The sequence below is a fragment of the Biomphalaria glabrata genome, chromosome 8 (assembly GCF_947242115.1).
Source record: "Biomphalaria glabrata chromosome 8, xgBioGlab47.1, whole genome shotgun sequence".
Taxonomy (NCBI): Eukaryota; Metazoa; Mollusca; class Gastropoda; family Planorbidae; genus Biomphalaria; species Biomphalaria glabrata.
Window position 1 is genome coordinate 1,224,307 of NC_074718.1, and position 25,694 is coordinate 1,250,000.

Below are 25,694 nucleotides of genomic sequence, written 5' to 3' on the forward strand. Positions count from 1 at the left end.
AGCCTTCTGTAGGATCTCAGTTCCATTGCTAGGATCCTCCTGGTCAACGTCCAAGACTCACAATACAAATGTGGCCATGACCAGGGAGCGCATCAGTCTGATTTGTTGTCGAGGGCTAATACTTTGTCTTTACATAATAACAATTTTATTGATAAAACGCTGTTAACAAACAAAATGTAGGCTCCATGCGCTGTAATAACATTACAAACACAAATACGACAGCTACAATGACAAACTTATCTAAAAAAGTTTTAAACAGATAGGTCTTAATGTTCTTCTTAAAAGTGGTGTAGCATGTTGTCTGTCTGAGATCAGTGGGGAGTGAGTTCCAAACCTTTGGTCCGTGCACTGAAAAAGCCCGCAGACCGTAGCTTTTGAGGGAGAAACGTGGCACCACTAAAAGCGTTGAGTCCATTGAGCGCAGGGCTCTCTGGGGGACACATGGAGTAATCAGTTCTCTAAGGTACAAGGGCATCTCGTTGTTATATATACACTGGTGGCAAAGTGTGGCGACCTTGTAATCGATTCTCGCTTTCATGGGAAGCCAATGAAGCGTGCGCAAGAGCGTAGTAGCAGAATCTTGTTTTGTTTTTTAAGTACTATTCGTGCGGCGTTGTTCTGTATACGTTGCAGCTTGGCTATTTTGTCATCAGGTATACCTGCTAGCACGGCGTTGCAGTCAAGGCGGGAGGGTATGAATGCCACAGCTAGCGTTTTTGTTGACTCCGTTGTTAAATATGGTCGGAACTGGCCTAATCTGCCCAGCTGCAGATAAAAACCTTTGCAAAGCTGACTTATGTGTGGTTCGAAAAATAGTGTTGAGTCGAAGAAAACTCCAAGATTTCGCACTACATGGACATAAGGAACCTGGCAGTTCGTGATAAAAAAGAGAATCTGTGCTCTCGACTTTTGAGACGTTGTTCCGAGTGCCAATCTTAAATATTTCTGTCTTGTCTTCGTTCATCTTGAGCTTATTTTCAACCATCCAATCGCTCACCTTTGCAACAGTACTACTGATTTTCTCTGTCAGATGCGACACCTCTGAGGGTACTGAGGTATCGTATAACCGTGAGTCATCGGTAAAGAAATGGTATAAGATGCCGGTTGGACGTTTGACACCGCTGAGTGGATATGTAATGTATACATAGTGAACAGTACTGGGCCTAGAACTGATCCTTGGGGTACTCCGTACTTCAAAAGTAAGCTTATTGATTCTGTCCCATTAACAAACACACTTTGGGTGCGTCCGGTCAGGTAAGATAAAAGCCACTTTAGGACGATTCCTGCTAAACCAAAAGTGGCAGAGAATCTGGCCATCATAATTTCATAGTCTAGCGTATCAAAGGCTTCGGACAAGTCCAGCATGGACAGAATTGATATGTGGCCTTTGTCGGAATTGTGAAGTAAGTCGTTTAGTACCCTGACCATTGCTGTCTCTGCGCTATGGCACGTCCTAAATGCAGATTGAAATTCTTCCAAGAGACAGTACTGTTCAAGATGAGAAAGAATTTGCGCTAACACGATGTGCTCCAGAAGCTTTGACAGGAAGATTTGATACCGGGCGATAGTTTTTTAGACATTCCGGGTCAAGACTGGAATTCTTTAAAAAGGGCCTCTGTACAGTGCATGTTATTATATGTTCTGAAAGTGCTTCTGTGGAGCGCAATTCGGGCCAGTAGTTCACATTTCATTTAGGGCCACCAAATGCAGTTCCCCTAGGGCCACGATTTATCTAAGTCCGGCCCTGGAGGCAAGAAAAGTGATAACTCAAGATGTCTGACCAGCTTTAAAAAGTGAACACTACAGAGGACACGTAAATGAACAACATAAAATAGACGTTCATGAACATCTTGCACACAAGCTCAAAGTAGAAATCTTGAGCTGAATTGTGAATAGAAGAACTTGAATGTGTAAAGCTTAGACTTAGAAGAAAGACTCATTCCAATGATAAGGATGACAGGAAATTGATGAAATGAGAAATCATAGACCATCAAACGGCTTCATTAGTGAAGACTTCATTTAAAAACAACTTAAATTTTACTTGTTCGATTTGTTATTTCACTGCGAATCTTGAATCACGGTCTAATGAAGTCATCAGTCAAAACAAAGAGACCCACATTGAGAACTTTTAGCAAGAAAAAGGAAATACGTTTAAAATATGACCACAGCGTTACGACCTAGTTTCCCACTACATGGCTGCCTGCTCGTGCGGTATGCTCGCCGGACTGTCGTTCCGTTGTCTCGATGGTCCAGTGTTCCTACCCTGCCCGCTGCCATCCCCCGTCCTCCTGCGGGAGGTTTGGACTAGGAAGTAAATTATCTTCAACTCTGAAGAAACATCCAAAACACGTGAAACAGTTTACATTTTTTAAAAAAAGTGTTAAGCGTATAATACATACACTCACATCGTATCTGGTTCGTAAAAAAAAATTAAATTAAAAAAAAAAACATATTAAGCTGTGGTAACAAATTAATTGTCAAACAAGATTCTGGAAGGAAGTATGATCATGAGCTGGTGTAGGCCTATCACTTTGAAGTACTGTCAAAAGACATTAACCCGAAAAGAGAGCACTTACCTAAGGTATCTTGTTTATTATTGTTACCATCCGCTGTAAAGAGGTTATAACTGTAATGAAAAGAATGTATGCTATATTGTTCGTTATTAATGTTAAATGTACTGAACTGAATTTAAATGACTCTATTTTTACAAAGCTTAAAATCAACTCATTCTGTCTGCCTTGTAAAAAGTTTGTACATTCTATTTCTGGTACGCCCAATCTCGGACCAAGTTGGACACTAAGTTCCTAACCCGATATACAGTGCTTTTTTGTTAAACTAAAATAGGTGCCGGTACTCAATCTTCTTATCTTATATAATACAGACGTTACTTCAAAAAAAGAAGATGATTACGTCCTACGCGTCATGCATTTAGTCATGCATATTAACCAATGACTTAAATTCTGCCAAGTCACTGGTTTTCCTGGCTAGCTCAATCAACCCATTCCATGCTCTAATAGCACTAGGGAAGAAGGAGTATTTGTACAAATTTGTCCTAGCATATGGGAAGAGGAATGTGCCTTTATTTTTGTGTCTTTCAGAGTATTTTATTAAATTTTGTTTTTGTATTTGAAGATTATGGTTCAGTGTTTTATGTATGGTTGCTACTTTACTTTTGAGCCTTCTGTCCTGAAGACTTTCTAAATTTTGTGATTTTACTAAAGGTGTTACTCTAGTCAAATGTGAATATTCGTTTGTTATGAATCTCACTGCTCTATTTTGTGTCTGTTCCAGTTCTTAATATTTTCTTGAGGAGTCCCAAACGGAGGATGCATATTCTATTATTGGTCTAACCAAGGTTAAATAACATTTTAGTTTTATGTTCTTATTTGATTTATAGAAATTTCTTTTAATAAATCCTAATGCTTTGTTTGATTTTTTAAAATAGTTTCATCAATATGTGGATGATCGATTGCCTAACTTTAAACTACAAATAAATTAATAATAAACATTAAAATACAAGAAAAGTAATAATTTTAACCCCTAATTGAAAAAGGTGCCGGCACTCCGTACTGGTGCTAGGAATGTGTTTATGAGGGCGAATTATAGTGGTATGAATAGTGCACGCGTGGGCGTAGCCAGGAGGGGTTGAGGTTCAAACCCCCCCCTTCCCATAATGAAATCCCCTCCCGCAGGGGGGAAGATCGGAATTTAGCGACTGATTTTTAGCTGTGATTCTATTTATTTTAGATGAGATTTTAATACTAAACAATTACTTATCCCAGCGCTGCCAAGGAAGTAAAAGAGGTAAAAACATTATTAGAAGGGGAGTGCTCAAGTTCTTGAGTTGTTTGTTTTGTGTTGAGCAGTGTTTGCTGAGAGGCTGATAAAAATAGATGCAACATTGATGTCTTAAAGTGGCATTTTCTATGGCTTTTATGAAAATGATCCACGAACTTGAATTCAAAGTGCTGAAACAATAAATACGATGACAAAGACTGAAATGCTTTAAAATAAACAAGGAAACTCTTTTAAAAAATGTCTCCAGCTAGCTCTGATGGAAGATTAAGAGGACCCGGACACCTGCCTGTTCGTAGATCAACCAAGCACCATTTTGATCAAGGTCATTGAACAGATCTAACAAACAGATCTATCGAACAGAGCTATCGAACAGAGCTAACGAACAGAACTAACGAACAGAGCTAACGAACAGATCTGTATCATAGTTAAAATTTAACTTGAGATATGGATAAATGTACCATGCTTAGCAAGACAGATGAATCTATAGGTACCATGCTTAACAAGACAGATGAATCTATAGGTACCATAATTAACAAGACGGATGAATCTATAGGTACCATGCTTAACAAGACGTGAATCTATAGGTACCATGCTTAACAAGACGGGTGAATCTATAGGTACCATGCTTAACAAGACAGATGAATCTATAGGTACCATGCTTAACAAGACAGGTGAATCTATAGGTACCATACTTAACAAGACGGATGAATCTATAGGTACCATGCTTAACAAGACGGATGAATCTATAGGTACCATACTTAACAAGACAGATGAATCTATAGGTACCATGCTTAACAAGACGTGAATCTATAGGTACCATACTTAACAAGACGGATGAATCTATAGGTACCATACTTAACAAGACGGATGAATCTATAGGTACCATGCTTAACAAGACGTGAATCTATAGGTACCATGCTTAACAAGACGGATGAATCTATAGGTACCATCTTAACAAGACGGATGAATCTATAGGTACCATACTTAACAAGACAGATGAATCTATAGGTACCATGCTTAACAAGACGGATGACTCTATAGGTACCATGCTTAACAAGACGGATGAATCTATAGGTACCATACTTAACAAGACAGATGAATCTATAGGTACCATGCTTAACAAGACGTGAATCTATAGGTACCATACTTAACAAGACGGATGAATCTATAGGTACCATACTTAACAAGACGGATGAATCTATAGGTACCATGCTTAACAAGACGTGAATCTATAGGTACCATGCTTAACAAGACGGATGAATCTATAGGTACCATGCTTAACAAGACGGATGAATCTATAGGTACCATGCTTAACAAGACGGATGAATCTATAGGTACCATGCTTAACAAGACGGATGAATCTATAGGTACCATGCTTAACAAGACGGATGAATCTATAGGTACCATGCTTAACAAGATGGATGAATCTATAGGTACCATGCTTAACAAGACAGATGAATCTATAGGTACCATGCTTAACAAGACAGATGGATCTATAGGTACCATGCTTAACAAGACAGATGAATCTATAGGTACCATGCTTAACAAGACGGATGAATCTATAGGTACCATGCTTAACAAGACAGGTGAATCTATAGGTACCATGCTTAACAAGACGGATGAATCTATAGGTACCATGCTTAACAAGACAGATGAATCTATAGGTACCATGCTTAACAAGACGGATGAATCTATAGGTACCATGCTTAACAAGACGGATGAATCTATAGGTACCATGCTTAACAAGACAGGTGAATCTATAGGTACCATGCTTAACAAGACGGATGAATCTATAGGTACCATGCTTAACAAGACAGGTGAATCTATAGGTACCATGCTTAACAAGACGGATGAATCTATAGGTACCATGCTTAACAAGACAGATGAATCTATAGGTACCATGCTTAACATGACGGATGAATCTATAGGTACCATGCTTAACAAGACGGATGAATCTATAGGTACCATGCTTAACAAGACGGATGAATCTATAGGTACCATGCTTAACAAGACGGATGAATCTATAGGTACCATGCTTAACAAGACGGATGAATCTATAGGTACCATGCTTAACAAGACGGATGAATCTATAGGTACCATGCTTAACAAGACGTGAATCTATAGGTACCATGCTTCACAAGACGGATGAATCTATAGGTACCATGCTTAACAAGACGGATGAATCTATAGGTACCATGCTTAACAAGACGGATGAATCTATAGGTACCATGCTTAATAAGACGGATGAATCTATAGGTACCATGCTTAACAAGACGGATGAATCTATAGGTACCATGCTTAACAAGAGGGATGAATCTATAGGTACCATGCTTAACAAGACGGATGAATCTATAGGTACCATACTTAACAAGACGGATGAATCTATAGGTACCATGCTTAACAAGACGGATGAATCTATAGGTACCATGCTTAACAAGACGGATGAATCTATAGGTACCATGCTTAACAAGACGGATGAATCTATAGGTACCATACTTAACAAGACGGATGAATCTATAGCTACCATGCTTAACAAGACGGATGAATCTATAGGTACCATGCTTAACAAGACGGATGAATCTATAGGTACCATGCTTAACAAGACAGATGAACTAATAGGAACTATGCTTAACAAGACAGATGAACTAATAGGAACTATGCTTAACAAGACAGATGAACTAATAGGAACTATGCTTAACAAGACAGATGAACTAATAGGAACTATGCTTAACAAGACAGATGAACCGATAGGTACCATGCTTAACAAGACAGATGAACTAATGGGTACCATGCTTAACAAGACATATGAACTAATGGGTAACATGCTTAACAAGACAGATGAACTAATGGGTACCATGCTTAACAAGACAGATGAACTAATGGGTACCATGCTTAACAAGACAGATGAACTAATGGGTACCATGCTTAACAAGACAGATAAACCGATAGGTACCATGCTTAACAAGACAGATGAACCGATAGGTACCATGCTTAACAAGACAGATGAACCGATAGGTACCATGCTTAACAAGACAGATAAACCGATAGGTACCATGCTTAACAAGACAGATGAACCGATAGGTACCATGCTTAACAAGACAGATGAACTAATGGGTACCATGCTTAACAAGACAGATAAACCGATAGGTACCATGCTTAACAAGACAGATGAACCGATAGGTACCATGCTTAACAAGACAGATAAACCGATAGGTACCATGCTTAACAAGACAGATGAACCGATAGGTACCATGCTTAACAAGACAGATAAACCGATAGGTACCATGCTTAACAAGACAGATGAACTAATGGGTACCATGCTTAACAAGACAGATGAACCGATAGGTACCATGCTTAACAAGACAGATGAACTAATGGGTACCATGCTTAACAAGACAGATGAACCGATAGGTACCATGCTTAACAAGACAGATGAACTAATGGGTACCATGCTTAACAAGACAGATAAACCGATAGGTACCATGCTTAACAAGACAGATTAACCGATAGGTACCATGCTTAACAAGACAGATGAACCGATAGGTACATTGCTTAACAAGACAGATGAACTAATGGGTACCATGCTTAACAAGACAGATGAACCGATAGGTACCATGCATAACAAGACAGATGAACTAATGGGTACCATGCTTAACAAGACAGATGAACCGATAGGTACCATGCTTAACAAGACAGATGAACTAATGGGTACCATGCTTAACAAGACAGATAAACCGATAGGTACCATGCTTAACAAGACAGATAAACCGATAGGTAACATGATGGCTACCATGTCGAAAAGAGATACGATCCTTTACTTAACCGAGACGCTGGTGATATTAGCGCTGTCTGTGATAGCAATTCCTACGAATGTAGCTCCCACGACAGGAAGCCTACGAATGATGTGAACTTTCACAGTCCTGACGATGTCAACTTGAATTCTGCACTCAAGCGTTTAACAAAAGCTGAGGCTCACGGAGAGAATCGAGTACTAGGAAACTCACCAACAAGGTCTGGATTCGACGTTTGTTCAGATACCAAGATCAGCGAGATACTGATCAGAAAAACCAAATGAAATATATAATTTATGACATTTTTTTTTCAACTAATAGCTAAATTGTATGGATAAATGTTACTCAGCATATACAAAAAAAATATTTTTTTCCGTTAAATATAATTTCCCTTACATTCTTGTATTCATCATCATAGAAATTACTTAATGTCTCTCGAGAATAGGTGTCAGCAGTGAGATAAACCACAGTCGTTCTACGAGATAAACCACAGTCGTTCTACGAGATAAACCACAGTCGTTCAACAAGATGAGCTACAGTCGTTCTACGAGATAAACCACAGTAAACCACAGTCGTTCTACGAGATAAACCACAGTCGTTCTACGAGATAAACCACAGTCGTTCTACGAGATAAACCACAGTCGTTCTAAGAGATAAACCACAGTAAACCACAGTCGTTCTACGAGATAAACCACAGTCGTTCTAAGAGATAAACCACAGTCGTTCTAAGAGATAAACCACAGTCGTTCTACGAGATAAACCACAGTCGTTCTACGAGATAAACCACAGTCGTTCTAAGAGATAAACCACAGTCGTTCTACGAGATAAACCACAGTCGTTCTAAGAGATAAACCACAGTCGTTCTACGAGATAAACCACAGTCGTTCTACGAGATAAACCACAGTCGTTCTACGAGATAAACTACAGTCGTTCTAAGAGATAAACCACAGTCGTTCTACGAGATAAACCACAGTCGTTCTAAGAGATAAACCACAGTCGTTCTACGAGATAAACCACAGTCGTTCTAAGAGATAAACCACAGTAAACCACAGTCGTTCTACGAGATAAACCACAGTCGTTCTAAGAGATAAACCACAGTAAACCACAGTCGTTCTACGAGATAAACCACAGTCGTTCTACGAGATAAACCACAGTCGTTCTAAGACTTAAGAAAGGCAAGGATGTATTAATTTTCTTATAAATTAAAGACGCTACTTCAATAGAGAAGATGATAAGATTTTAAGCGTATTCATGTATCAATCTAGTCACACATGTTTATAAGTCACTTAAAATATGCCAAGTCGTTGGTTTTCGTGGCTGATTAAGGCAGCCCATACTATCCTCTAATAGCACTAGGGAAGAGGGAGCACTTGTACAATTGCATATGGAATAAAAAATGTGTCTTTAATTGATGAATTGTTTTCAAAAGAGTATATTTATGCGAAAAAAAACAACTTGCATCATTAACTTAAAAAAAAAGGTATTACAGTCTAGCACAGGACGAGCGGTCAGCCGTGACCAGTGACAATACTCGCCAGTTCGGCAAGGACCAGTGTTGTAAATATAACGCACGCAGGTCACGGCGGAAGTGATCAACTGGAGTGGTCAAGAAGGTTCGAGACACTATATAAGAGCGATTGTGAGGCCTGAGTTGTGAGGTTCTTAAGTTCGTTGTGTCGTGTGGTGCATTCTGCAGAGAGCCAGGATAGTGGACATTCGTAGCAGTATTTTTTCAAAAGATTTTTTAAAAGCCGTTGCACCAGAACTTTGCAATATTTAGAATATCATATCAGATTTTTAAAATATCTTTCTAGTTTTTTTTCTTTTTTTTTTTTAGGTGGGGGGGGGCGGGGCTACTAAGGGAAAATTCTTACCCAGTTAATAACATCACGTGATCATAAATGCCAACGATGCTACTCCCAGAGCCTATGTTAAATGCGTGTAGATTATGTAGCGCCGTGTCCGCATTCATCTCATCGTAACTAGCGCCCCTGTCTATAAAACTTGAAGAAGCGACCGTCTGGGGAAAAAATCGGTTACTCTTTATTGTTAGGTATTTACTCGAAAAGGAAAAAAAAAATTCCAACAATTTGTAAGGTTCTTTAATGAAGAACAGCACATATTAAAAAAACGAAGGCAATAAAAAACTAGACATTCTGGACCTAGATAAAATAAATAAGTAAATAACTTTTGAGCTAACAAATGTAAATTCCTCTCTATCGGGAAGAAATAAAGAAAATAATAGAGTAGAACAACAGCGAAATAGATCAGCACTCACTACAATTTGGGATATGGTATAATTATCTTCAGAACATATGAAGGAACATACGAAACATGTAAAACAAAACATTACCAAATTTTTTTGTGTGGCACTATATTTAGATTTCGGTTTATAGGTCAGTAATTAGTAAAGTCATTGGTCAGCAATGGATAAAGTCATTGTTCAGTAATTGGTCAATACTTAGTTAAGTCATTGGTCAGTAATTAGTAAAGTCTTTGGTCGGTAAATAGTAGTCATTGGTTAGTTATTAGCAAAGTCAATGATGCTTATTCTTAGATCACTTTGCTCGGATAGTTTTTGTTAGTCAATTAAAAAAAAAACTACTTCTCTGATTTCAACAAGTGAATTGTGTTTGATGGAAATATTTGTCATTGCTGAAACGTTTATTTTATTGAATGGGGTTTAAAAATATTAACTCTAAACAAATTCAATATTGTTTTTCTTATAAGCACCTCCAATCATCTACATGTTATGTTAACTTAAGAAGCAAGAAGGTCTAATTTACTATGCATACATCGTAACTCTCAAATTAAATTCATGAAACTTTAAAACTTTCAGGCCTAAAAAAATTGACACAGGCCTTAGAATAGGGGTTCTCAGCCTGTGGGTCGCGACCCTCTTGGGGGGTCGATTAACGACTTGCCAGGGGTCGCCTAAGACCATCGAAAATATGGATTGTTATTGTCTATTCTTCTATTGCTGTGTGTAGGTGTGTGTGTGGGGGGGGGGTCGTGGCAGAGTGGGGGATTGTAAAAAGGGGTCACCGAGCTTAAAAGGTTGAGAACCGCTGCCTTAGAAAGTTTTTAAAAAATTGATATATATTTATAAACAACAACTCCGCAATCTGTGTCATTTTACGTCTCGAGAGATGATCTTTTCCCTTTGCAACTTCTTGTGTGACTAAAGAGGCCAATCCTTGATACACAGCTACGATCGCAGGTTGGGCATATATAATCACCAGGCGCCGTTGCATTTTCACCCTTCTTTCTGCTTCTGTTGTGTATGACATCTGCAATACGGGACCATTCCTTTATGCTCTCTCTCCATGTGGATCTGTCCAGTGCCACCTCTTCCCAGTTGCCAGTGTCGATTTTGAAGAGCTTCAACTCCGCAATATGCAATGAGAAATCTCTCGCATTCTCTTAGACACGCCCACATGATTCTTGTGATGAAACTCATTTTGCCGAATCCCTTCCTCTAGCGATCGTTTCCACCCGAGTGCCACGTTGAGGCAGAGTACCCGCCTACACGGGCATCATAGACAAGCGCAACCGAATCAGAAACCGTATTAGTAAGGAACCATGCTACGATAACTCGCTTAGAGCACGTGAAAGGAAGCGGTCAGTAAGTTCTAAGGTCGCCTTGTCCCCGTACGAGGACAGACCAAAAGCCGCACACGAACCAGTTCTCTTTTAAATCCTTGTCCCGATCGCCCTTTATGCAGAACACGACATTCCTACAGAATGTGGTGTCTTGTTTCCACGTCCACGATGCAGTGGCGACACCGTGTGTCGTAGTTTTCTCGGAACCGTCCAGCGCCACCACTCGTACGTATTGAGTCTTCACCTTGTCCAAGGGGATATAAGGAAAAGAAAAAAAAAATAGGTCAACTTGTTATGTTCTCTTCTTCTTCGTTCTCATTGTTATTTGGAGATGATTAGACCAATACATGAGATGAACTGCGCAGTGGTTTCCAAATCAGGGAGCTCTCCATATAGTTTTCTTTCTATTGGAGTGTTTTGAGGCCAGTGTCTTATACGAGCCTCTTGGTAAAGAGAGCAGTTTTGGAGGACGTGGTCAGCATTTTCTGGTAATACTCCATATGGGCAGATTTCACTGGTTATGTGGTCAAGTGATTTAGATCTAGTTGATGATAGCGAGGGGCAGGATTCGGGTGGGGGGGGTAGTGTTATGGTCAATGCTGTAAAAATGGAAATAATTTAAGAAGAAATTAATAAAAAATGAACAAATGCTGTGTTTGACATTGAGCGACTCTCAAAGTGATCTAGACATCGCTAACTTTTTTTTCGTCCTCTACGGAGGAGCCGGGGCGCCGTGGCTGACTTTAGTTAGAGAAAGTAAATACGGTTGAACGTTGTACTGGCTATATGATTTCCTGCTCATAAACCGTTGGCCAAAGAAACATCATCTGCTTTATAGATAGATCGCAAGGTCTGAAAGGGGAACTTAATTATGGAGGACCCTCGGTAAAAGTTTGAGAAACACTGCTAAAAAAAATGTAATCTATACGCTATATAAATCTGGCTATATTAATATTTATTCGTGGTCAAATTTTCCTCTTATTTTATGTTTTAAATATAAATCTAGTACTATTAATTATTTTCACTACCTGAAGAACGTATACTTTACTCAGAAGAATGTGAATCGTGTACTCAGGATGTTTGATGCCTTCATACAGCATATCGGCCTGAAAAAAGAAACATCTTCACAATAAGTCAGTAACAAGATTATATGTGGATCGACCTTTAGGATTTTCGAACAAAGTATTTATTAAGCTTAAAGCTAATTTCATTAGGGAAAATTACCAACAAAAATTTTTTTAGCTGATTAAGACCACGGAGTGGGTTATAAGTATTTGTATAGTTTCTGTATAGTACTCGTAGCATTGCTCTCTGGCTCAATCTCTTTGGAGGTGATCTGGGCATGAGAGAATCTTTCTGTGCAGCCTTTATGCGCTCAGCAAACACACACATCTTTCAACTTTTAATGTCAGTGAAGTCATAAATACTAGAAAGTATCGATGTAGTTGATGTTATAGATGTCTTTGCTGCACAGAATGCACGACGTGAAGCGATATCAATTTAGATTTGTCACTTGTGCATTATTTAACTAATAAACAACGGTATTGTTCATTAAAAGAGTCTTGATGATTACTTTTTGTTAAGTTTACTGATATACTGAACCAATTTGTTTTGGGCTTATATATTTTTGCGTACATTATCTCATGTCATATGTTGAATGTCAAAATGCAAGGGGCCCCCAAAGAGGTCAATCCCCCCGGGCCCCCAAATCCCTAGTTACGCCCCTGTTTCAACGAAATAAGAAACGAAATCACATTTTATTTGAGATTTTCACAATGCACTCGAGTTGCTAAACAAGGTCAAGGACACTCTCAAAGCTGCTAAACTAGGTCAGGGACGCCCAAATTGAACTTCCAAATTGCCAACTCAATTGAAAGTTACAAACAGAAAGGCTTAAAACTTTGATTGTGCATTGCTAAAATGGGTACAATGGCTAACATGTGACGTTTCAAAAACTATCTTTATTTTGCAAACCGGTTACGCCAAAAAGCTTTCTATTAATAGGTATTCCGCCATGTCTACAAATCTCAAGTATTCCAAATTAATTTTTACTGACTAGTTTTAACAAAATTAAAATGTTTCTGTAAACTTTTTTTTTAATTTATCGTTATTTGGTTTCATTGGTTTCAATTAATATTGAAGGCGTTTCAATCATGCCAGGATGGATAGTTACTGCTTGACGAACATTTAAACAGCTAATTTCAAACAACTTTGAAACAAATTTTTCTGCAGCTAAATTTCCTACAAAATGAAAAGTCTCCTAAAAATTGTTAGAATTCTCTTAAAATTGTGTTTACTCTCCTAAAATTAATTAATAAGATATTGATATAATTCACTGCCACCACATTCCTGTGGTATTTTGGTAATAACCCTTTCCCCTTTTCAATGTCTTGTGTAAATAAAGAGTCCCTTTCTCGATACACAGCTTTGGTCATAGGTTGAGCATTTGTAATCAGAAGAGTCTGTATCACTTTCACCCTTACTTCTTTTTGTTTCCCAACTGTTGGTGTCAGTTTCGAAGAGCTTCTTGTTTGCGTTTCCATACCTTAAAAGTTGTGCGACCATTGTCTCTCCTGCTTTCTGCTAGAGGACCACACAGTCTTGCTTTGTGAAGAAACGAAATCCGTGAAATGAACAAACCTATATTCCAACTTCTAAGCTTCACGTTGTTTTTAAATAAATATTTTTGACCATTTATTTTGTGCCTTACAAAAAGTATGTAAAGATTTGGTTGTTATTCAAAGTACTATCTGGCTACAGATTTTCTACTACTTTCGACTGCGACTTTCTCGTCTCGACTAAAGAGATATCTGAACACAATTCATTTCTTTTCATTATGAATGTCATACATTTAGACCACTCATGTGTCTCATTCCTACTATCTGTCGATTCATTCTGCACTAACATTTATACATCGAATTAGATTTTATATTTACATACATGCGCGCAATCGAATTTAGATAATTTGAGAACCACTGCTAAGAGAAACTCACCCCACTAAATACTAAAGCATAGTACTCTAGAATATTCTGCATTGCCGTGAAGTTATTGTAGTTCGCTTGTGCTAAGAACTTGGAGTAGCGTTTGTAGTCAATCACCGCCACCACATCCACATAGTAGTCCTGCACTGTGTTCCGGCGACGTCTGCTTTGTGGGTAGTAGTCCTGCACTGCGTTCCGGCGACGTCTGCTTTGTGGGTAGTAGTCCTGCACTGCGTTCCGGCGACGTCTGCTTTGTGGGTAGTAGTCCTGCACTGCGTTCCGGCGACGTCTGCTTTGTGGGACTGACCTCAGTTTTGACTGGTTAGATTTACGATCTGAGCTATTCATATGCATGTCTCTAATGTTGATGGCATTCATTCTCACAGTTTTTTCTTCTGGCGCTGTAATATTCATTATATAATAAAAATACTTTAAAAAAAAAACTTATAGTAAGCTTACTTGTATCAATTACTTTTTTTGTAAAAATGTTTTACATGTTTCGGATGTTCCTTCAGAGTTGAAGATAGTTTACTTCCTAGTCCAAACCTCCCGCAGGACGACGGGGGATGGGAGCGGGCAGGATTTGAACCCTCGACCATCGATAAATCCGAACGACAGACCAACGCGCAAACCTCACGACCAGGCAGCTTTAGATCAGTTATGTAATTGAATTTGTAATAGATTTAGAGTAAAGAAAATAAATCTGTGCAATTATAAATATTTTCACAAATTGTTTTTCTTTAAGATTAAGACTAAGACTGCTTTATTGATCCTTACGGAAATTTGTTGTGATTACAAGGACTCTTTTCTCATATAAAGACAACACAACAGAAAACATAAAGAGTTCATTCAGCGACTACACACAGGTATCTTGGTGCATTTCATGTTCCCTGATCAATGAGTGGCGGTGATAGAGTCTGACCGAGTGAGGTACGAACGAGTTTTTGTACCGCTCCGTTCTTGTTTTGATTGACAGCAGTCGCCCACTTCGCGACGACCTGACGTAGTTCTGATGGGGCGGGTGGCCGTTGTCTTCCAAGATTTTTTCGATTTTTTTTTAGGCACTTTTGTTCAAAAAGTTCCTTTAAATGTGGTAATGTTGTGAGTGTAATTTTTGATGCTTTTTAAATGTTTTCTAGACGTCACAACAGTTTAAATGAGTCGTTGCCTTGCCAACAAGTTATTCCGTATGTTAGCAGATTTTGTATAGTCGCGCCGTAAAAAGTCTCAAGGATCTTCTTGTTTAGTTTAAAGCTATTGAGTTTGTATAGAAAAAAGAGTCGCTGGGCTGTTTTCTTTGTCAGAGTTCCAAGGTGGTCTTCCCATGAAAGCTTGTTGTTGATGATGATAACGCCTAGATATTTATATGCCTTTACTTGTTCTATAGATTTAGTGTTTGCAGTTCACGTATAGTTTGTTTTTTCTTTCTAAATTCTATTATAAGTTCTTTATTTTTTGTGACATTCAGTTCTAGAAAGTTGTCGATGCACCAGTTTGTAAACTCTTCTATCGAGCTTCGATACTGAGTTTCGTCTCCTGAAATAAGACCGACTATGGCAGTATCATCAGCGAATGAATTGAGTTTAACTGAGTCATAGATGCTTCTTATGTCATTAGTGTAAAGAGTGTACAGTACAGGAGAAAGTACACAACCTTGTGGAGCACCCGTACATAGTACTCGAGTTGACGATTTGGTGTTGTTGACTTTAACATACTGGGGGCGTTGGGTTAAAAAGTTTAGAACCCATGCTTGTAAGTAAGGGCTTACATTTAAGTTACTCAGTTTGTTTATCATTAGATGTGGCTGTATGGTATTGAAACGAAGAGGACTCGTGCATATGTTTTGGGTATATCGAGATGCTTATAAAGCTGGTCCATAAGCAATAGAATGGCATCCTCAGTTCCTCTAGCTGCTTTGTAAGCAAATTGGTGAGGGTCTAGGCTGTTATTGACTTTTGCTACAAGTTGTTTAAATATATATTTTTCAAAACATTTCATTACAATAGGTGTTAGTGCTACTGGGCGGAAATCATTTAGCTATCTATTTTTGGTTTCTTTGGCACTGGTATGATTTCTGAAGTTTTCCAGATGTGTGGAATTAGTTAGGTTTGCAATGAGTGGATAAAGATGTGACAGAAGATAAAAGAGATTTGCTCCGCACATAGCTTGATCAGCTTGCCAATAATTTCAAGATTTTAGCTTTCTTTCTACATTATAATCCAATCAATTGACTGGACCAGTGGTACAGTGATAGAAGGAGAAAGAAGGATTTATCTGGGTGATTGCTTTTTAATGCATTTTTAAAAAGGTGGGGGACGATCTGAATTCGAGCATGAGAGCTAAAGCCTCCTTTAGTTAATACACTGATCACTATTGTTAGCTTCAAACTTAAAAGCGGCGACCTACAAATTGTAAAGGGGGCTAATTTAACTTATACCACAAATTACCCAAGTACGATTTCTTTCCTTTGTTCGAAAAAAAAAATAACAATAGTTCATTAACAAATTTAAAAAAAAATGGATTCTTGTTTTGCAAGGTAAGGAAATATTTATGCAAAATTTCAGCTTGATCCTAGGTTGGGTTTGGGTGAAATAACGTGTACATACTTTCGATCTGACAAGGGGAGTTTTGTAAAAAGGAACTGAGATTTTGGACTATTAATTATATTTATTTACCTAATGTTAGATTTTCAAAAGCTGTTACAGATTTAGCAAAGTGAAAGACGGTGAGAAGGGCAAAACAAAATAAAAGCGGCTTTTCTTAAAGTGAGCGGCCGCTAACATATAACAACAAAAAAAAAGACTATTTTAGATTATTGGGGATAAATTTAAGCTAGAATGTACATAGAAGGCACAAGATTGCAAGAACCACTGTGCATTAAATGTTCATTCTGAACAAGAAATTCTTTTAAAATCAATTCCTATTTTATGAAGCCGATGATCTTTTCTAAGAGGGATTACTTCACCCTTAATAAATGATAGGGAAGCAGGAAAATTCCATTCCCCCCCCCCTCCCTTCTCGCCCACAGATTTTTCCCGTCTTGATGTCATGATAACCTTGAACTTGAATTCTGTTCACTGTCAAAGATCTAATTTTTTGAAGGAAAGTCAAAAACTTATACAACAGATATACAAAACAAAACGAAGATTTATCGTCTTTAAAAATAGGTAAATAAATTGCTGACCAAGTACATTGAAAGTAAATAAAGTTATAGTTTATTAGACGCTATTTAAAAAAAAATAGATTTTTGTTACTAAATATATATTTTTCAACTCACACAAAACTTAATAACATGTAAAGTCACGTGACTTACGAGCTATTCTTACGAGGTCAAACATATGAAACGTTGTGGTTTTCAGTATTTCTAAATTATAAACATATTGGTCGAATGTTGTATTGAAAAGTGGTCTAGGAGATGCAGTCCATCTAGAATTCGACATCGGTTTGGGGGACATATTTCTCCAAGGCTTTTTTAAGGTCTTTTTCTCTGAGTCGAAGAGACATTTGGAGGTGTTCAAAAGAAATTCCCCTTTCTGAAACGATACTAGTTGGCATGTCTTTATAGCGTAACAAATAAGTATCAATTACAAATTTATAATTAGTTCAATGTTTTATTGAAAATGCTCCTGTATTACTAGGCATTCAAGATTAGTGTTTAGTTGGCCTGCTTCAGTCGTAGAACGACTATGGCTCATCTCGAAGAACATTTTTTCATATGACTGTGGAGATGTGGCTAATTCTTGTTCGCTGTCCGTATCTTTCTTGGTCAATATCCACTGCTTTGAGGTTCCGTTTGATAGCATGGACATAACGGAAGCGGGGCGGGCGGGCGGGGAGGGGCTGGTCGACCTGTTTTTCTTGATCCTGTCACGAGTCATAAAGGAGGACTTTCGGGATACGATAGTCCCCGTCCGGAGGACATGACGTAGTCCGCGCAAGGGGGCGTTATCTGTTAAATGTTCATATTCGGAGCTATCTGGTTTGACGATGGTGTGCCCCACAAGGTCAGCCTGACACAAGATTGAGGACGCAATGAACCCTAGTCGTTCTAAGACTTAAGCAGGCCAGCACACAACTTAACCCTAGTCGTTCTAAGACTCAAGCAGGCCAGCACACAACTTAACCCTAGTCGTTCTAAGACTCAAGCAGGCCAGCACACAACTTAACCCTAGTCGTTCTAAGACTCAAGCAGGCCAGCACACAACTTAACCCTAGTCGTTCTAAGACTCAAGCAGGCCAGCACACAACTTAACCCTAGTCGTTCTAAGACTCAAGCAGGCCAGCAAACAAATAAACCAATATTCTATGTAATGATCTTAAAATCAAACAAGCTAAAAACAAAAAAAAAAATTTTTTTACATACAGAAAGATTATATTAAGTGTATCGATCAATTTGAATCAGTCATGTAATTAAATTCATAATAGGTCTAGACTAACAAGAATAAATCTGAGCGATTAGAAATATTTTTTACCAATTGTTTTTGTCTAGCGCATTTTCATGGTTTTAGCGTTCTCAATACACTTTGATTCTATCTCTTGTCTGGACCACTTGAAAAGGGATAGGGGGAGAATGAACGTGCTTTTTGGGTGATCGCTTTTTAAATGTATTAAAAGGGAACGACCTTAATTTGAACTTGTTGGCTAAAGCCTTCTCAGGCTTCACAAGCAAAGGCGGTAAACACTCTGCTAGTGAAGATTCTATGACATGGAAGATTGTATAGTTATCTTTTGTTTCTATTTCATGTTTGTGTTCACTAAGTCTCGTATAAAGGGGACTATACCACCCTACCACCACTTTAGATAAGTACCATTTCTTGCCATTGTTTGAGATACCAAACAAAATAAATTATTACCAATTGCTAATTAGCTATTTTTTTTAAATATATTTTGCTTTGTCATTTAAAAGAAATATTTGTCCAAAAGTTCAGCTTGATCCGAGATTTGGTGTCGGAATAATAACGTGTACAAACTTTTGGCCAGACAGACAGACAGACAGTTGGAGTGAGTTCATGTAAGCTTTGTTATAAATATAAAACCGGATTTATTTTTCACTTAATTGTACTACTATAACATAGTACGAGATACACATTTAGCCGCTAAGAGAAGCTGATTATGCAGGAAGTGATTATGCATAGAGACTGGGGCATCGTCCCAGCCAGAGGAGCCACTGTCCATGAAGTTTAAACTATTTTGATTCCTCCCAGAAAACGTCAATTGTGGAAAACTGACCAAATTAAATTTAGATTTCTTGTACGCCGATTTCTCTGAAGACCTTTGGATGCGAAAAACAGCCTTGTTTGTAATATCTTGGTAGAAACCTAGATCCTGCAATGATGAGAGTGTTTATCATATATTTTAATGTAGACAAAATACTAAACACCGTCTTATAATTCATAAAAGTACATTAAGTCATCTCTCATTAATGTATCTGTCCTGTACGTAGGATGGTTTAAATTTAAAAAAAAAAAGATTAATAAAATTTGAAATCCCAGAGATAGAGCAGATGCAAAATGTAACTGTTGCTGTGGTCGACAGTGAATGAGAGCGTTGTATGGCCAGCCGAACGACCAAATGTTTTACTCTCCCCAGCTAATATCAGGCACAGAGTAAACTTGGGTGGGATAAAGGACGCGCTCTGTATTTATAAGTCCACCAGGATTCGAACTCATGACCCCACTAACGACTACGTGGATATGGAATACCATGTTATAATCAATTATATTCATTTTATATTTATAGAAACCTTTCTTGTTAGCTGTAGGGTGTTTAAAATATGAATTTTAGATACAAGAGGGCTTCATTTTCATGATAGAATGTGGAATGTTAAGCCGTTGTGTGTACATATTACTCGAGCAGCCAGTCCTGTGTGTTCGTGAGTGTATGTTTTACTGTTGATATAATTTTTTTGGAATAAATCAAGAAACTATCCTAAGGATAATTTATGCCTAATTTAAAAAAAAAAAAAGTTGCCCTATAGGGCAGAAGATGTAAAGGTCATCTGTTTCTATGGCCTATGGTTTACGAGGCTGTCATGTGGCCAGCACAACGACCAACCGCCTTTACTTTTCCCCAACTAATGTCAGGTACCCATTGAGCTGAAATAAAGATCCCGAAATAAAAATCCCAGTCTTCACCAGGATTCGAGCCCGGGACTCGGGTTCGGGAGCCAAGCGCTTTACCGCTCAGCCACCGCGCCTCCATGCCTAATTTACTGTTACCTAAATTTCTGGGTTCCTAAATGTCCGGTGCCAAATATTCCAATGCTTCAATTTCCTAAATCCCACACTAAACCACTGGACATGAAAACAATAATTTAGGGGTACATTACCCAGACACCTGCTCGCAACACAATCACAGTCTTTCCTGTAAGTTTCACACAATAAGTTGTTCTTCATTGTAATTTGTATGTTGACTATTTATAAACTATTTCTTGAAAAAAAATATTTTAAAATGTACTGTTTTTACCTTTTTGGGTCTGGTTTTCACTTTATGCCTATGGAAAATTCCTTCCTGGTCGATGTCCAAACTATACAAAGGAATATCGAGGTTAAAATGCCGCGAGCGTCTTAGATTAAGTTTGGTTAGAGATTTTGTTTCTGTGCTAAAAGTTACATTGACCTGGTCAGGCATTTGATCTCCAGTGACTTCACTCGCCTCATATTGAAGCATAACTGTGAAGATAATATAAGGCTTAAATTTACTTGACGTTATATAAGAGCTGCTTCTATGTCAACTAATAAATGATTTTTATAAAGTTCTTTTGAAAAATAACAATGATTAAATGTGGGTGGAGTGAAAATGAATATTGAGGGCGGCTTTATTTCAATAACTGATGAATATTTTAATATGAAACTCTATATGAGCTATGTCTGCTGATCTCAAACTGTATCGGACACAATAGCTAAATGGAAAAAAAAGAGGGGGGGGGGGAAACTGCTGTGTGATTGAAAATGTTCCAAAAACGTTTTTGCTTTTTCCAACTCTATATGAACATTAAGTTGCTTTTTCAGCATTTCTAGAAATCACGTAAAAAAAAAAGCGCCTCTTAAATTAAAATGAACAACCAGTTAACGAAAATCTGTTATCTCAGCACAAAGCCACAAACACTATCAACCTACTCATTGATCCACATATATGTTATTTATATCATAACTTTTGCTTAAAATTGCATTATTCGTTCATTATTATCTAGTGTATAATTGAGTAATGTATTTTGATTGTTATTAAAATTATTTTTTGGGAGGAGGGCGAGGGGTAATCAGCGTTACAATAATTATAAAAAAGGTACACATAGGTCAAAAGTTTGGGAAACACTGTCTTAGTCTGTTGGACCATTGGGGCACCATACACGATTAGTTGACCGTCTTTCTCCATTCCTTTCTTTTGCCTTGGATAGAACCCCTTTCAGTGGCAGGCGGAAAGAGAACCCAAACTGACCACAGGAAGACAACGGTTATGTCTGCTTTGGGTGTGACAAACTAAGTAGATGACAGCAAGGCTGCGTTTGCCAAGTAAAATACTGCACTCCTCCTTAATCTTCGGATCAGAGGACAAGTCTTATAGATTGTTATTATGGAGGATAATTCTGATAAGGATTATATGCGATAACCAATACCCTCAATCACGTGCTCCAAAAACTGCGCGAAAAGATAACCGTTGCGACTACCGTTGTAATGGTTACCGATTCCCAGTCCTGCCTCCAAGCCATGTCTGGCTTAGGGGGAAAGTCCAAATTGGTGGAAGAGGCATTAGGCGCCGCAAATAACATCCGCCTGCTTATTGGAGCTGTCATCGTTATGCAGTGGGTGCCCTCGCACTGCGGCGTTAGGGGCTGATGCTCTAGCACGAGAAGGAGCGCTGGCCGTGCCCGCTTTCGAATCGCCAAGTACGTTCCAACAGGCTACAACAGTAATACGAGAGTGGGTACATGAAAAGTGGTTGAAATCCTGGGATGACTCCAACACTGCCAGGGGAGTCTGGCAGTACATGGGCCGCCCAAATCGAGAGGACCCGTGGTGGAGGCTAAAAAGGTCGGAACAAACAACAATAGCGCAGTGGCGTACGGGACACTGTCCCATAGGTGGGTACTTCGCCCGGTTCCGGCCAAATTTTGATGCCCGTTGCCGACACTGTGGGGAATCAGAAGAGACGGTGGCGCACGTCTTGTAAGAGTGTCCGCAGCTCTCGGGAAGACGTATCTAGTGGTTCACTATGTTTGTATGGAAGCTACGAGGCACTACGCCAAACAGCAGAGTTCCTTACCAGGGCACTACGGGAGACCTAGGTCTCCCTGCCTTGTCACCAATTGGAGTTCATCTCAGATAAGGATTATGGATTGAAAAGTGTTCAATTATACCGAAGTCGTAAATATATCACATCACAATTTCAATTATAAAAAAGTTTTAAAATTGAAAGTACCTTTTTTTAACGAAACAAATAATTCGCTAAAGCTGCTAAAGAAAAGGAAATTATGGAGCTTAATTATTTTTTGAAACGAACCGAGAAAATAACAACTCTATGTGTATCGCATTAAATGTGTCTCTCACTTCTAGTACCTTTTAGCACAAGGTTATTGGTTAGTTTTTTGCATGAAATCACAAGAGACTCTAATGAGCTCTTATACAAGGTAACACATTCTCACGTTATTACCCAAATAAAAATCTCGCTTCTATTACGTTATAACACGAGAGATTCTAACAACTTTTTTATAAAAGGCAGAACAGTTTAGTCTAAGTTATTTGAATACTGTTTTAATTAATAGATCACACTGACCGTCAGTACTTGAGATATGACAGATGAAAACAGAGAGAATGACAACAATAATAGACATTCTTCCAATATGTTCTCTCAATTACAGTCTGTTGATATATAAAAATTTTGCAATAAAATATTTTTTTTTTATTATTATAGCTTTTATATAGCGCAACTTTCATGCTCATAGCGTTTTTGGTCCAATCTCATTTGTGGACCAGTGGGGGAGGGGGTATCTAGGAGTTGGTTTTCCGTGCTGCCTTTAGGCGATGAGTAAACACAACTCTGCCCGAGTCGGGTGTCGAACCTCGAGCCTCCTTCTAGGAGGCCAAGCCAAGCCAAGTTCAAGCGCACTTGCCTTCTCGACCACGCTTCCCATTATTTGCAAATGTAATACATTTATAAAGAACATTCAACTCTTGTCTTGTGACTAATGTACAGAATTACACACATTATACTTCTTGGTTTTCTGACTTCTTATTTGGTACATTAAACCGCTGCGGCTTCAATCGTGAATATATCTTTGTTGTTCTAGCCCCAAGGCAAGTAATAACATTGTCGTATTTTTAGTCCACTTTGAGTGGAAGATTCAGGGTTAGGTGAGTGGTGAGTGCATGAATAAATGAACTAGGTCACTTGCGTGTATATATATATATATATATATATATATATATAGAGAGAGAGAGAGAGAGAGACAATGTAGCTCTAATTATAAATTACTTTATTTAGGCCTTAACAAGCGCAATGGCGTAACAAGGTACCCCTGACTATGAGCACAAGAGTGCTATGATGGGCCTCCCACTGTAAAAGTCATTCTGTAGGAACCATTATATTTACAAAAAGACTTTCCGATCTTATATATAAATATGTTTACATACACGAGTCTTCGTAGTGTAGTGGTCATCACATTCGTCTAACACACTTGAAGATTCCAGGGTTCGAAACACTTACATTTTGTTTGTACCTAAACTTTAAAACGACGTTCCGACACATGTAATGTCAGGCTTTCATCTCATCAACCCTCAGATGATAAACATTCGCTTCGCGCCTAAAAGAGGCCATAATATACTATCGGCCTATATGTGCTAATTTTTTACAATTTAAAGTGTCATTACACTCTAATTGTAAGGTAATAAGCGACTGTGCGCCATATTTATGATATAGTCATATAGCCTAAGGATATAGATCTACATCATATAGATTTACATTAACAGACCTAGACATAAATGCTCTAGAGATAAAACGGAAATTGTTTAGTCAACCTTGCTCGATATTATACGGCTTTAAGTTCTAGATCTAGGTCAACACTTAAAACTAGTTCTAAATGGAACTAGATTCAAACCAAAAGTAGATGCAGCTTCCACCATCACGTAACAGTTTTTAATGCACATATTCAGTTTTTAAATATACCCAGATTTGTTGTATTTGTAAAATGTTTGACATGTTTCGGATGTTCCTTCAGAGTCCTCCCAAAGGACGACGGAGGATGGGAGCGTGCAGGGTTTGAACCTGGAAACATCGATAAATCTAAAAGATAGACCAGAGCGCAAACCGCACGACCAGGCAGCCATCATTTTTGAAGGACTAACACTTTAAAAAAATTAACAGATCTTGAGCATGCAATGCTTGCTTTCTATGCCATTGGAAATACTGCATTCCTCATTAATCTTCGGACTTGAAGACATTATTATTTCTATGCAGTTTCTAATTTAAACGTAGGTCCCTATATCGTGTTATCAATATTTCAATTAAATCTTGGTCTAACTAAAATCTAGGTCAGGGGGGTATAGATATACATTGAATCATTTACATTTCTATACATAAATAATAAATAGATCTAGTAGGCTAATCTAGTGGACTTCATAGTCTGAGTGAGTCTGACTAGGAGATACTCAGATCTAATCTATAGATTTGTAATTTTTTGCAAAGTTTTAGTGATTTACTGTGTCTGTGTTTCATAATGTAGATCTTGTAGAATATCCCACAATTTATTAAATTCTAATTACCACCAGACCTAGAATCTAAATGTGAAAGAATTCATACAAGTTTCTAACTCAAGATGTAAAGGAAACATATCGTTCTTCAGTCTCAGAAAAGTATTGATCTTTATTTTTCAAAGTTTAGAAATAACACAATCCTATTTTGCAAATTCTAAATAAAAGAGGTGATTATTCACAGAACTATATATTATATGCTATATAGATCTCTTCACACAAACTTATGGTATATAAATCATTTTTCCTTTTGGTTTTTACGGACATAACAAAATATGTCACATTTCGGCAATCATAGACTAATATATATATATATAAATGAATCTCTTTCAAATCATCAAGGGGCCGGGATTTTGTGCCTCCTCATGTGGCTGGTGTATAGAATGTTAGGCTGCACACTTGCCAGGTTATTCCATCTGGAGCTAGTGTTATTGACCTTGCTTTTTTAATCTCTGACGATTTTCTTCTGCCAGCGCTGTTCTCTTATCTTCAGCAGTTTTCCAAGCGCGACGTCATGATGCGCTGTCATATGCTTCTGTTTCCTAGGTGGCTGGGTCAATGCTGAAGATTTTGAGAGAAGCTTTGAGTGTGTCCCTAAAGCGTTTTCTTTGTCCACTGGGTCAATTTCAGTATGGTAAATGTGTAATTAAACATGTTAAATAAAGTGACATTACGAAACAGGAAAAGAAGGATGTATAAATGGTAGAGACCATCCTCCTGTTTAGCGAGACTTCTACCGGCCTTTTTTGTTCACTCAAAAAAAAAAAAAAAACATC

The 25,694-nt window shown here is 38.1% G+C and overlaps 1 protein-coding gene across 2 annotated transcripts in view; it reads right to left on the reverse strand.

Moving 5' to 3' along the window:
• The window catches only part of LOC106064932 (uncharacterized), a 77,115-nt gene that overhangs the window by 29,724 nt on the left and 21,697 nt on the right, over positions 1–25,694 (reverse strand). Inside the window, exons 1-9 of one of the 2 annotated variants that reach the window (XM_056037414.1) lie at positions 24,939–25,038; positions 22,946–23,031; positions 20,639–20,844; positions 19,403–19,498; positions 17,487–17,706; positions 14,186–14,574; positions 12,221–12,298; positions 9,464–9,609; positions 2,577–2,626 (exon numbers count right to left, since the gene is read on the reverse strand). In XM_056037414.1, coding sequence (XP_055893389.1) covers positions 2,577–2,626; positions 9,464–9,609; positions 12,221–12,298; positions 14,186–14,574; positions 17,487–17,706; positions 19,403–19,498; positions 20,639–20,844; positions 22,946–23,003 — 1,243 coding nt within the window. In that variant the 5' untranslated portion in view covers positions 23,004–23,031; positions 24,939–25,038. Of the gene's footprint in view, positions 1–2,576; positions 2,627–9,463; positions 9,610–12,220; positions 12,299–14,185; positions 14,575–17,486; positions 17,707–19,402; positions 19,499–20,638; positions 20,845–22,945; positions 23,032–24,938; positions 25,039–25,694 lie in introns of those variants that run through there. The other variant, XM_056037413.1, reaches the window with a different exon arrangement.